Source organism: Aulonocara sp. 'chitande type north' Nkhata Bay, linkage group LG14 (assembly GCF_057382095.1).
Source record: "Aulonocara sp. 'chitande type north' Nkhata Bay isolate Kocher_YH1m ecotype deep benthic linkage group LG14, A_spYH_male_GT1.1, whole genome shotgun sequence".
Classification (NCBI taxonomy): domain Eukaryota; kingdom Metazoa; phylum Chordata; class Actinopteri; order Cichliformes; family Cichlidae; genus Aulonocara; species Aulonocara sp. 'chitande type north' Nkhata Bay.
The window spans coordinates 25,072,480-25,085,448 of NC_141357.1; the positions used below are offsets into that span (position 1 = coordinate 25,072,480).

The window sequence follows — 12,969 nt, forward strand, 5'->3', positions numbered from 1 at the left end:
TAGTGCTTGGCAATATAAATCTGGCTCAGACATATTAGCATTGGTTAATATATCAGCTGACAATTAGCACTGAGTAGAAAGAGATGGAAATGCCTGAGACAGTGTCATAAGATGTAAACAGTCTTTTGGTACTCCAATATGAAAAATTCATAAATGTACTAAGCTCCTCATTTCAGGGTTTTCTCGAGAACATCGTGTTAATGTCAAACTGATGAGTGCATCTTATTTTGCACAATACTGCCCTTTGACGATTAACCACAAATAATGAGAAATCCACTTGATTCGAATCACGGGGATACGATGAGCACTGCAGTTCCAGTAAGGTACAAGTAGGAGGTTGTGTGTGTATGTGTGTGTGTTTCTGTGCATACACACGTTGGTATTTTCTTGGGAAGTGAAAAACCACAAGGTCTGACTATATGACATTACCCCACTCAGCTGCCAATGACAGTAAAGAGAACTTGATAGATATACATTTTGATTCAGCGCACTTTCACATTTAGAGAATTATGTGACCGCATAACACCCTCCACACACACACTTCAAAATAAAACAACAAAACAAACGAACGAACAACAAACCGCACACAATCAAACACTTTCCAAGTGTTAGTCACATGCTTATACGAGAGATGTCAGCTGTGTTACCTTGAGGACAAACTGGGTTTGCCACTCTTGCTACAGCTGGTGTAGATGCCCGGCCCATCATCGAAGAAACTGCCCAGGGCCAACTTCTGCCTGATAGACTCCCGCTCATTCTTCTGGGCCTGCAACAGTAAAATAACAGGATTTGGTTACTTTTTGTGATCTTTTTGATGACTGATATTGCAGTTTCGAAATTAGGCCAAGTGTCTTCCCCTTTAGTAAGCTTCATCCCGCAGGACATGCACAGATAGAAAGCAGTGCCACCCTGATCACTTTCTGACTGTACAAACCAAAGATGCAAGCATATCTATAGCAGCATCTGTCTTAGCCAACTTTGATACAAAGCATGGTGTAGGCTGATTTACTAAAAAACAACAACCTGTTTTTGAAATATTAGAGCTTCAGAAGTTGACAGTACCAGGATTCACCAGGAGGTGGTACTGTTGATTCAGAGAACAACACTTGATATCTCAGACAACGTGCAAGAGTTTATATAGAATAAACCCCTGAGAAATTACTCTAATGCACATTTCATGCATAATTAAAGGTGCAAGAAATTCCAAACAACACAGTTTCAGAGTTTCTCTTGTCTTGCCTCTTCCCGTAGCTCAGGACAGCTTCAGCACGGGTGGTGCTCATACAAAATCGCACCAGCTACCCATCTCGCCTCTGCTGATAACAGGTGAACACAGCAGGCAGAGATGCACGCTACTAGTGACCCACTTAAACTGTGGCGTCACATTTTTGAAGGATTTTGAAGCTCTGCAGAATTTTTTGCAGGTTGTTTGATACACAGTTGCCCCAAACACTGCAGTGCTTAAACGTCCTTCTCTCAAATGGGAGTCTGGGGACCTGAAGGGAGGGAAAGGTTTACAAAACAAAGCTTTACATGATTTGAGGTTAAATCAACTATTTGGTTTGTGCACAGCAAAGCTATCCATAATGATGACATATTAACGTCTTATGGGAACCAGGGTACTGTGCTAAGATATATATCATGTAACTGCTACATTCCTGCTCTGTCTGTAGTCTCTCTCTTTCCCATATTTCTGGCCTGTATTTCTGTCTTAGAAAAGGCAAATTGGCAAAAGGGAGAGCGTAAGACTGAGGTGAGAATGTGCTAAGCAGGAAAGAGATACCTGTGGTGTTTGCCTGACTGATAGTCACTATTCCTGTCTTTGTGAGTTTGTCCATTACTTTATCTCCTTCCTATTTTCATGCAAACCATCTTAAAACTTTTCACCTTGCTCATCTGTCTTGTTGTTTCCATTTACATGCTTTCTTCTTCATCTTCATCCTCAGGCCCGTCCTAACCCTTCCATCAAACGATCTCTCTGCGTTCACTCTGTTCGTTACGCTACTCCAAATCGCACATCACACCTTCACCGCTCTCCCACTCATTTTCTCAACTCCTTCTCTCCCACCTTTCCTCTCTCACTGCCTATCTCTCTTGACAATTGCGTGCAGGCGTTGGTGAGAGTGCCTTCACTGAGGACAAATTAACATATTAACATAATCCCACTCCACACAAGAGGCCGCAAGACACTCCTTGTGCAGTGAGCACACACACACACATAAACATGCACTGGCATGTTGAGGAGCGGACCTGGCACTGCTCTGTTTGAGACACTCCCTGGAGAACACACTTGAAAGTTTCAATTCACCGCTTCAAAGGTGCAACAGCAGCCTGTGTGGCACAGTGCAGGTCAAACACGTATACTACACATCACTCATACTGACTGCAACAAAGCTGTCACTCATGTTACTCCACTGAACAGTAGCTCCAAGCAAAGGTAAGAATCAAAAGCAGCAGGCTCACTGAGCATCGGTAACTGCATGCTCCGCTCATGTGGTGAGAGCTAAGAAAAGACTAAAATGAGGGATGGGAAGGAATTCTTCACGAAGGCTCAGGGGATATTTTGGATGTTATTAATGTCACCTTAACAACAGGTAAAGACATGCTGAAGACCTTATGTAGGTGGAAATAAAGATCCAGATCTATTTAACAGCTTTGTGTTTATCCAGTTTTTAGTAATGTTTTACTATTCAGCTCAGCAGCACAGATTTACATTTAATGTCCAGTCATCAGAGTTCAGAGTTTTTTAAAATACATTAGTGATGCAGAAGACAAAGCATATGCTGCAATAATGTGCAACAGGGATGCCCAAGGACACGCTGGTTACTGATGATATTCAAGAGCAATAATTAACAGCACTGCTTATGAGTTTTACTGTTATACTCTTAAGCTGGTTCGACTCTATATAATGCAAACAATGAATACAGGAAAGCCAGGGCTGTTTTTAATCTGAATATTTTCTCAGTCAGCCGAGAAATCCTTCAATTCATTCAAGGTTACATCTTCACATTCGTGTTGTCTGTCTGACTAACACTGCAGAACACAAAGATATCCACTTGGTAATTATATGGTATAAAACAAGGAGGAAAGAAGCAGACCAGCGGGTTTAAGAAAACAGCCTATTAATGCAAGATAATTCTTAATTTTATTAGGGGGGTTATATTGGCTGGGTCTGATTATTGGGGGGGTCATAACCCCCCTAACCCCCCTGGAAATTACGCCCCTGGCAGGTATAGTCGTGATGCACTGTCAAAACTGATATGAAGACACACAAAACAACATTACGTTCCATAAAGAAGTGGGAAAATCTCTGGGAGTCAAACTGTAACACTGATCTGCAGTTGGATTAAAGCCGGATTAATGTTGTTGTGTTTGTGTCCGTAAGCATAGCTCTTTGGCTACACAGAGGAAAGGATTATTACAATCCAACCAACCAGAGGCTATGGAGACGCACATGCGTGTTGCTGGTGGTGATAATGTGAGGTGTGTGGATCTGACACTGCGTGGTCACTGGCTAACGACTTGTGACTGATAAGTTCTTATCTGGTGAACTTACCCTGACAAATTCTCATTTCTTCGGCGAGCACCATAACGCACTACATATTGGTTTCACATTTGTTTGCCCACATTACTGGCTGTTATATTGTTGACATCGCCCCCTGGTGACAGTAGACGACTACATCACGCAGATGTGGCTCTGCAAAGCTCTGCACCTGACACCTGCCTGACAAAACAACTTCCTCTCATTGAATAGGCGTCATCTGTTATACTGCTTGTTTGCGTTGTGCACTTGTGTGTGCGTGCAGGTGGTAAAACAGTCATCATGAGAGATCCATAAACCTTTTAGAAAGGTGTTGAATATGCAACTAACAAGAGGAAGTGTGAAATGGGCAGAAAAAAAATGTGCATGTTTTTTTCTCTTTAAATGTTAATATTTCATATTAGTTTCAGTTTCTCCCTTGACTGAAAATCAGTGTAATTACATACTTTTCAAACGCAGGAAGCTATCACATCCTGTCACAGTTTCCATATTCACTTCCACCTCTTACAGGTGTGACTTTTGAATGACAAGCAAACCTTGCAAGTCACAGGCTCCAGGCACACAAACCCTTTCCATTAGGTTTGCTATTCAAACATTCTTCCGTGCGCTTTACTCTGTAATTTTTCTGCTAAATATCCTCCCAAAGAAAGAAGAAAAACTAAAAATCCACAAAGCGCAAATGAGCATTTCCACTTGATGATGACATGGAAAATTGCTGGATCCATTACATTAACATTTTAATGCACGAAACGAGTAAGAGACACCGAATGAGAGATCATCCTAACTACCTCCATCAGTTCCTGGCCTAAACACTAGAGCCATCACTTTCCAAATTAGATTGGGACCAACACAATTGGACTAATTTCTGTTTTTCCTCAAAATCACCAAGCAATTTCCTCTGCTGAAAAAACCCTCATTGACAAAGGCATTTCCTCCTCTCCACTCTGCAGTACAACCATTCATCCGCAGGCCTAGAGGGTGATTTAGGCCTGGCAGTGGACGACAGGGTGCTTGTTTTGAGCCTTCAAATCTTCCCTGAAAATCTATATTAGAGAAGGGAGATGAATTTAATTATCCGCACCAGCAAAGAGCATCCTCCTTCTGCCTCCCACAAAATTGTTGGTTCTCGTGGCCAGAATTTTTTCAGTGGTTAAGATCTGAGACGTGTTTACATGTAAATGCTGATGTGCATGAATCAGTACAGCTGTGCTTGACTTTTCTCTGATTTCAGTCTCTGAAAGCCTTCTTTTACTGTAACTTAAAATATGTGGTAGATAGTGTTTCTTTAAAACTTATAAACCCCTTCACTCCTTTGCGAAGGCTAAGGAATGTGATCAGTGCTGCATACTTTATCTTTTTTTTCATCAAGATTAACCCAAAAAACTAAAGGCTGAGTGTCTGGAGACTTGGTGGACAGGTGGAGCAAGGGAAGTGCATATTAAAGTTTGGAACAGATGGGGATCACTTTTGTTGAATTTGAGACATATGGTATTGGCCTTGGCTGAGGAGTGCTCTACAAGGTTTCTTCATCTCTTTTCACACAATTCCTTACAAAGTGGTCTCTCTTTTTCTGCACAATGGAGTCTTTTCAGTGACCCGGACCTTACTCCCTGACTGAGAACAAGAACCCACTGTTATCACACATGCACTTCTTGTGAGCACAGACTTCAGGTCTTCATGTATATATGGCATCTGCTTTATGAGGACAGCTTTACACCCTGTAGGCTAAACTGACTGACTACTGGAAGAGCCTTCCCATCTACACGGCAGTGATATTCTCATCTCAGCAGCAGAGGAAGCGCACAGATTTCTTTAAATGTCTCTAAAGAGGTGTGTGCTTGTGTGTGTAAGACTGTCTTCAATTCTCATGCTATCTGAGACCCGTCTGTCCAGGCAGTGGAACATTCCATACAGATAAGAGACCTGACCTTTGACCCCCCGTATAGTTCAGCTGCAGGTCAGTGCAAGGCTGCTCCTGTCACTCAGATTGGAAGGGAACAACTCAACAAGTGGCACTGGGCTACACATGAATGTTCATGTGGGGTAAAAGAGGTGGGGGAGGGTTTTGGTGGGAGAAAGGAAAAAAAGAAGGGGGGGGGGGAGACTGACAAAGGGAGGCAGAAGAGATAAGGAGCATGAAGTGGGTTTGGACAGGACAATGGGTCCACCATGTGACACTAGAGCATTCTTTCAAGCAGAAGGGCCGAGTATTTGTAGAGCAAAGTGCAGCAGAGTTACAGAATAAAGTCCTGGTTACTCATACTGTTTTGTCATAACAGTGGCCCGAATACGTAAGTGCTTAAAAGCCCAAACTACATCAGCCTCGGTCTTTGAGCTGCATTCACAGCTGTGCACAACACGCAAAAGTGGATTAAATGGAAAGTTCAGCCATTTGGAATTTTTTTTTATTACTTTTCTTGCTGAAAATCAAATCAGAAGCTGAAACTCACTATCACGTCTCTGCTCAGTATGAAGGTGAGTTAGTTCACCGAGGAGACTGGGAACTAACAAAAACTATTAGCCCATTAGCTCTCTCTCTAGAGCAAATCCTTGAACTAGTGATGTCAGACTTACACAGTGCAGTGTTGCGTTGGACTATTTCTGAGCCAGTTGCAGTAAGAGACATTATTATATTATAAAGACATCAAAACACTCAAAGGATCCCTGAACTGAAATCTGTGGGAAAATTCCACCAAAGATCGAGGTGGAGGTTTAACTTTCAGGGCACATGAGCTTTTAAAAACTTTATTTTGGGCCTAAATCAGGAAAACGTTTGAAGCATTTTTATCAGATTTTAAGCAGATTCTGTAGTTTTTTTCTCCCCATGACCATTAAAGTTAAATTAAGACCTCCAAATAACTTCCCAAATAAGTGCCTTTAAAGGTCTAGAATAACTTGGTGGAGTCACTTTATGAAGGCTTTTACTCACAGTAAGGTTAATGGGCCATCATGAAACGCACAATTTAGTGTATTCATTGGATTGGATTAAACAAATAAAACATTTCATACTGATTATAAATAAATTACAGATGGCTGCATTAGGAACTGAGTTAACTCCGAACTCTGTAGTAGCGCTTTTACACTTTGCATTAAGTTTGAACTTCTATTTTTGTCACAAAACAGAACAAAAGTATGTTCAGTGGTTTAAGTTGGCAGACACGAAGTAGAAGAAACCTACCTAAAATAATCCACCTGCTGACTTCACACACTTTCAAATCATGCAATTAATGATCAAAATTTGATTCCATACTTTCTTTTACCTCTTTATAATCATCACTGAGGTAGAGACTGGAGGCTTGCCTGATGACATCATCCACCCCTCCACATACATCCGTTTTATCCAGTGCCTCCCTCATCCTTCTCTCCTTCTCCGTTTTCCTGTCTTTTCCCTTCTACGTCCCAGTCAGTAGGTTGTAGTCCACACTGACTCCTGAGCTTTAGTCCAGTCAAAATGCATCATAATCCCAGTCAACTGACCCCTATCTACTCCTCTACTGGTGTCTTCTCCTCGTCTTACCCTAACATGTTGTGACGCTGTTTCTCCTTCCCTGCACTTTCTGAATACTCTGCACGCTCGGTCTATAGGTTCATTCCGCCTCTCCCACAGGACTGAAAAAGCATAGTTGTCAGAGGTAAAGCCCCTTTAGACCCTCCCTACCTTCCACCCTCTGGCCAGGGCAGCCTCTCACAGCTCAGGACAGGAAAGCGAGAGAGAGAGCGAGGAGAGAAACTCAGACGGGTGTTTGTTTCATCTTCATGTCCTGACATGAGGACAGCAGCTGCTCACCACCAGTTTGAAAAGAGACACCTCAGCGATGGGACAGGGATATCCGCAGTATGTGTGTGTAGGGGACTGTGCTCGCCCATGTGTGTTTTCGATGGTTTTTGTTGTGTCTAAAAGCCCTCCTGGACGTCATCTCTCGCTCTTTATATTTCTTCCCAGTCTGTCCCACATAGGATTTCTGCGTATGATAAAACTTTGCAAATCAGACTATACACTGAAGGTGAATGAATGTTTAAGAGTGAGCATATGTAACAGAGAAGGTGGTGTACTCCCTTCCTGCTAAGGTAAAAATAGTGCCTGGTCCAGACTCCAAAGCCAGCAAACCCCACAGCCCCGGCCAGCTAAATAAACCCTGACAGAGCACAATAGACCATTAGTCTGGCACACAAGCACACACACAGTCACTCACTCACTCATACACACAAAGATTGCTTGTGCCTTGTATCGGTGACTTACAATTTCAATCTGAGCTCTCCATGGTGTGTAATGATCTCATCTTTGTGAGACGTTATTGACCCGTGACTCATATATTTGTCATAGCCGCCCAGACAGAAAATTATATCCAGATATGGCTGCAGCTTCACACTGCAGGGAACATGACTTCACACAAACACACGCAGTCACACACACACCGTCAGCTGGTTACACAGAAAAATGGCCGGTACGACAAGAACTTAGAATGACAAATCTGGTACTCACTTATATTTTTACTTCATAATGACGAAATGTCAGCACATCTCTGACAGATTACAACTGATGTTATTGTTTTTACTCCTTCCTGTTAAAATTTTCAGGCACAATGCATTCAATACACAGTTGTATTTTAGAGGTTTGTTTTATTTTATTTAATGGAAAACAAGATACATCAAACTTTGTATTTCCAAAGTTGGAAATCTGAAATATCCCAGAAGTGAAAGGTATTTTACACATGCAATGTTACCTTGTAACATGTGTGCTGCTTCTCGTATACTCTATAAGGCCTTCCCAGGCCACGAGGATCATTTCCAGTAGTTAGTGTACTAGATGAGAAATAAGATAACTTGGATAGATTTCCAGCCTGATTGAAGGTGGAGGGTGTTAGCTAGCTAGAGGGTGTATCAAACAGCATTAGTGACCATGCAGGATCCAGTGCCATCCTTAGTTACCTTCAGAATCTGTATGAAATGAGGGTCATCTCAAGGGCACAATTGCCCAGGACCCTCAGCAGGTTGGGGGGAAGATCATAATGACCATTTGCTCCATCTGACATTGTAATTTGAACCTTTTTCCTCACAATTCAAGGTAACTTTTTGTTTTGTTTACTGTATTTCATGTTTTGTGTGTACTGGATTATACGTACTCTAATCTTTCAAACATTCTTTGTAATTCATGTGGGAAAACAGCTTAAGATATTCACGATATATTTGCAGCAGTATTTTAAAATCATTATTACGTATTAGGAACAACAAGTGAAACTATGGTACCCTTAAAAGCTTTGTATAATTAGACAAGCTAACCCTGATCTCAAACAGAGTAGACATGAAAGTTAAATAGAGGTTTTTTTTTATTTTTGAAGCATTAAACCACCGCCTACAGGTGGCTTCAGATGATGTATCACGCTAAACAGTGAGGGATCTAAATGAAAGACAAGGATATCAGATAAGAAATAAAATACCCAGCCAAGGACAAAGGGGGACACGAGGATTGTGAGGAGAAGACGAGAGGGAAGAGAATGCCAAGTGGTACTGATGAACATGAGTCACATTCATCTGTTTCTCTGCTCAGAGTGAGAGAGCGCGCAGATGAGAATAACACGAGAAAAAATATCAAAGAGGAAGACAGTTGGGGAATTGTCTGGCTGTCTCCTGAATCCACCCACACTGGGGTGCTGCTGGGGACAATACATGCAACACACACATACATGCGCAGGCTGATAAAGCCAGTGGTAGCCGTCAGCGAGAGCGGCCTGTTTGGAGTTAGAGGGTGGGGCAGAGTTTGCCCCGCTGGATCTCGACTTCATTACTGAGGCTGACTTCATCGTGAAGGTGAAGTCACTGCTGATTCAAGTGTGATAGGAGGCTGGGGAGGAATTGGTTACCTGGTCTACCTAGTCAAAGGAGGCAAACAAACGCACATCCACTCACTAGTGCAAACATTCCCTACTGACAGTTCAAAGGCGAAGTGAACTGTGGGTACTTTAAGCTACATTTAGGACACACACACGAGGCTGCACACATGCAAGTTAGTTCTTCTAGTATAGGTGATGACTTGACTTTATGGTCAGCTGTGAGAGCGAGTATGAAAGACAGAGAGACACATACACACACAGAAAGGCTTATTGTTCCAAGTGAACAGAGGGTGACTGTGGGAGAGGGTTCCTGGCACCTCCTGTACGCCTGGGATCCAAGGCCAGTGGCGCTATGTGTGTTTCTGTACTTGTATATCTATCTTTGTGAGGACCAATACAGAATTGAGAACTTAGGGGTGAGGACACTTGCAGGAAGTGAGGACAGTCTGGTTGCTCGTCATTTTCTGACACACTTCACAAGGTGTGTTGAAGGGGTAAGACCTGGCTTTAGGATAAAGGTTTAGCTTTAGGAAATACATAATATTCCAATGTCCTCACAAAGATAATAGTAACAAACGCATGCCTGTGCACATGCTGTAGAATCACATCTTTACTGTTTATCATCTTTCTAATATCTGTATGTCATTATCATACCAGTTTTACTGACACGTTTGAAAGTAACGCCACATATTCTCATCTGATCTTATTTTGGAAAGAGGAGGAAAAGAACGGGGTCTGCTACCATAGCAACGTGGTAAGAATTTCTCCATGGTGATGCTCTGTGTTCCAAACAAATTGGGCTGTGAAAGGAACACAGGGCAGCCCATCGGGAAGTCTGCAAAACTCACACTGAGGCATGCTTTTGAGGGAGCTCCAATTCTGGTAAATTGCACAACATTAAACATACTGTTAGAGTGATGTTAAGGAACTCAAAACTCATGCAATCCCAGGCACATACATCATGATGCAATGCAATTAATCCAAAAATGATACGGTCTGGGTGTCTTTTAGGGAAAGAAATGCTCTTATTTTCCCTTCTGATCTTCCTGTCCATATAGGCAAGGGAATATGAGTTATGAGTTTTATGTTAATAATACGATATGCACAAAAGTTTTTAGTATTTTTTTCAATATAATTTCATAACATTTCCCTTTTATGTGTTGGCTCTGTCCTGAGTTTAGTGTGACCTACAGTATAACCTGCCAAAACAGTGGTGTATTTAGGTCAGCCAGATAAATCGAAAGGTATTTCAAGGGCCACATGCAACCTAATTTGATCTCAAGTGGGCCACACAAGTAAAACCTCCACACGGGCTACAAAGAAAAGGTCTGAAAACGTCCACATCCAAAAATCCAAAACACATGATGAAGAGCTCGACACGTCTTAGGAAAAACAAATGAAGTTTTGAACTATCAGTGTCAGTTTTTCCACATTACAAAGAAACACTGTGCTTGTGAATCAAATAAATATATCAGGACCACATCTTGGCTTGGGTAATTACGACATTACCCCATGGGGGATGTTTGTCAGCAAGAAGGCTTTAAAACCGACAATGACTCAGACCTCTGCTTTGCACCAAAATGCATCTAAAGTCCAAAAGTTAAGCCTTATTTACTTATTTACTGGACTTAGGGCCAGTACTGCTAAAGGACTGATTAAAAAATAAATCAGAAACATGCCCAACAAGCAACATGAGCACTGGAAAGAAGTTGTACAGCATCACATGCTTGTGCATTAAGTTTGAAAAGCTTGAAAAGAAGCACATAAAGCTCAAGTTAGTATTAGCAGAGAAAAGGGAATAAGTTTAAATACATATGTTTATCTCTGTGTAAACTTATGCCTTTCACTTACGTTATACAAACATAATGTATTAAGGTCTATGGCCTAGTGTACTATGGAAAACAATATTGACAGTAATTCCATAGATTTTTGCTTATTGCACCAACTTATCGATTGGTTCTGTCAGGCTGGAATGATCTACCAGTGCGATCTACGGCACTGTACTCTCATTTATAATTCATTAGGCCACACCTCATATACAGTTACACTTGAACTCTCTCCATCGTTTTCCAGTCAAGCTTGGAAAACTGCATGAGCTCATGTAGCCCCAACATAAATATACATATGTACATACAAATACTACGCGTAGGAGTACTCAGCATTCATGTGTGCCCCCCACACCTCCAGGCCTTGGCAAGCTGACAATATTCCTCCAGCCCAGGATGACACACTGTGGCCAAGCTGATAAACCTCCCCATCACCCTTCACCCTACTGGTTATTGCTGCTGCTGCTGACAGCAATACGGCGCTGCGAGATTTATAGATTTACACGAGAATCTGAAAACAGGGCGGCATACCGAGACCTCAGACTCGAGTAAACACACAGAGGGTCTGCGTGCTTTTGGCTCACTTAAACACTTAATGAAATGAAGTGCAGCACAGAGATAAAGGAGATCTAGCAGATGATTGGTTATTAAAGAGACAATGTTTTCCTCTTTTTGGACTTTAAACTAACTAGAACCTTAATCGATTGATGGCTTCAGATGACTGCGGGTTAAATGGCTGCTTTTCTTGTTCTCCCAGGGTCAGCCTGCCTCCTAATTGGCTAATGGTATCAGACATTAAGTGGGAGCTTGCCTGATATGGTATGTGGGGAATACAAAGGGAAGAAAAGAGGATTTAAACTGCTAACCTCCAAACACAGAGGACCACACCTTATTTAAAGCAGGACAAAACACTGATGCTGATCTTAAAAAAAGAGATGGGCACATACATGGCCACACTGACCTCTCTCTATTTTCCACTTCATCTACTCTCTGACAATTTTATGTCACATCACACCCCTCACTCTTTCCTTCTCTTCAATCCTGTCTCGCCATTGCCCTTTGCTACTTACCAACCCTCTGTGTGTGTGTGTGTGTTATTCTGTGTGTGTGAGGGGCGCTGTCTGCCTGATGGTTGCCAGGTTACCAGTCTAATTGAGAGGCCTCTAGAGAGTAGCTGTTATCAGAAGAGCTTGAACCTCTTCTTCCGCTTACCGCTCGAATTCTTTCTCTTATTTTCTCCATCTCGCTCTTTTCCAGTATTTTTGCCACATTAAAGCCATCTCTGCTTTTAACTTTTTTAACATCTCCTTAATTTTCCCTTCCTCTTTACTGGAGATGATTATGATTATTTTTTTTCATGTGTATTATCTATTATAGTTGCCTTGGAAGACTGTTCGTCATTGCTGTCTGCACACTTCTTATTGGACTTTGCTCAGCCAGAGGTGTCAATTTTCTTACTGTTTCATCTCTGTCTTTCATCTGTCATCTCCAATATCCCTTTGGCGTCTCTGGTTATCTTGTGCTCTTTCCTTCATTCCTGCCATTTCTCAGTCACTCAATCGAGCCTTTATCTGCCACAAACATGGCAGGAAATCCTTATCCCATTACACAACTGCTCCCTAACCCAACACGAGCGCAAATCCACCCTCCTGACACGCAAATACTGATATGTGGAGGACGCATAGGGAATAATACAAATATTATATCTTTTTAAGGGCAGTTTATTGATTCCATAAGATAATCTTAAGAATACAGAGCACTTGCATGAAAC

The 12,969-nt window shown here is 41.9% G+C and overlaps 1 protein-coding gene across 3 annotated transcripts in view; it reads right to left on the reverse strand.

Moving 5' to 3' along the window:
- The window catches only part of schip1 (schwannomin interacting protein 1), a 230,695-nt gene that overhangs the window by 12,019 nt on the left and 205,707 nt on the right, over positions 1–12,969 (reverse strand). For all 3 annotated transcript variants that reach the window (XM_086261768.1, XM_086261770.1, XM_086261769.1), the window contains one exon: positions 648–766. In XM_086261768.1, the coding sequence (XP_086117894.1) occupies positions 648–766 (119 nt within the window). The remainder of the gene's footprint in view (positions 1–647; positions 767–12,969) is intronic.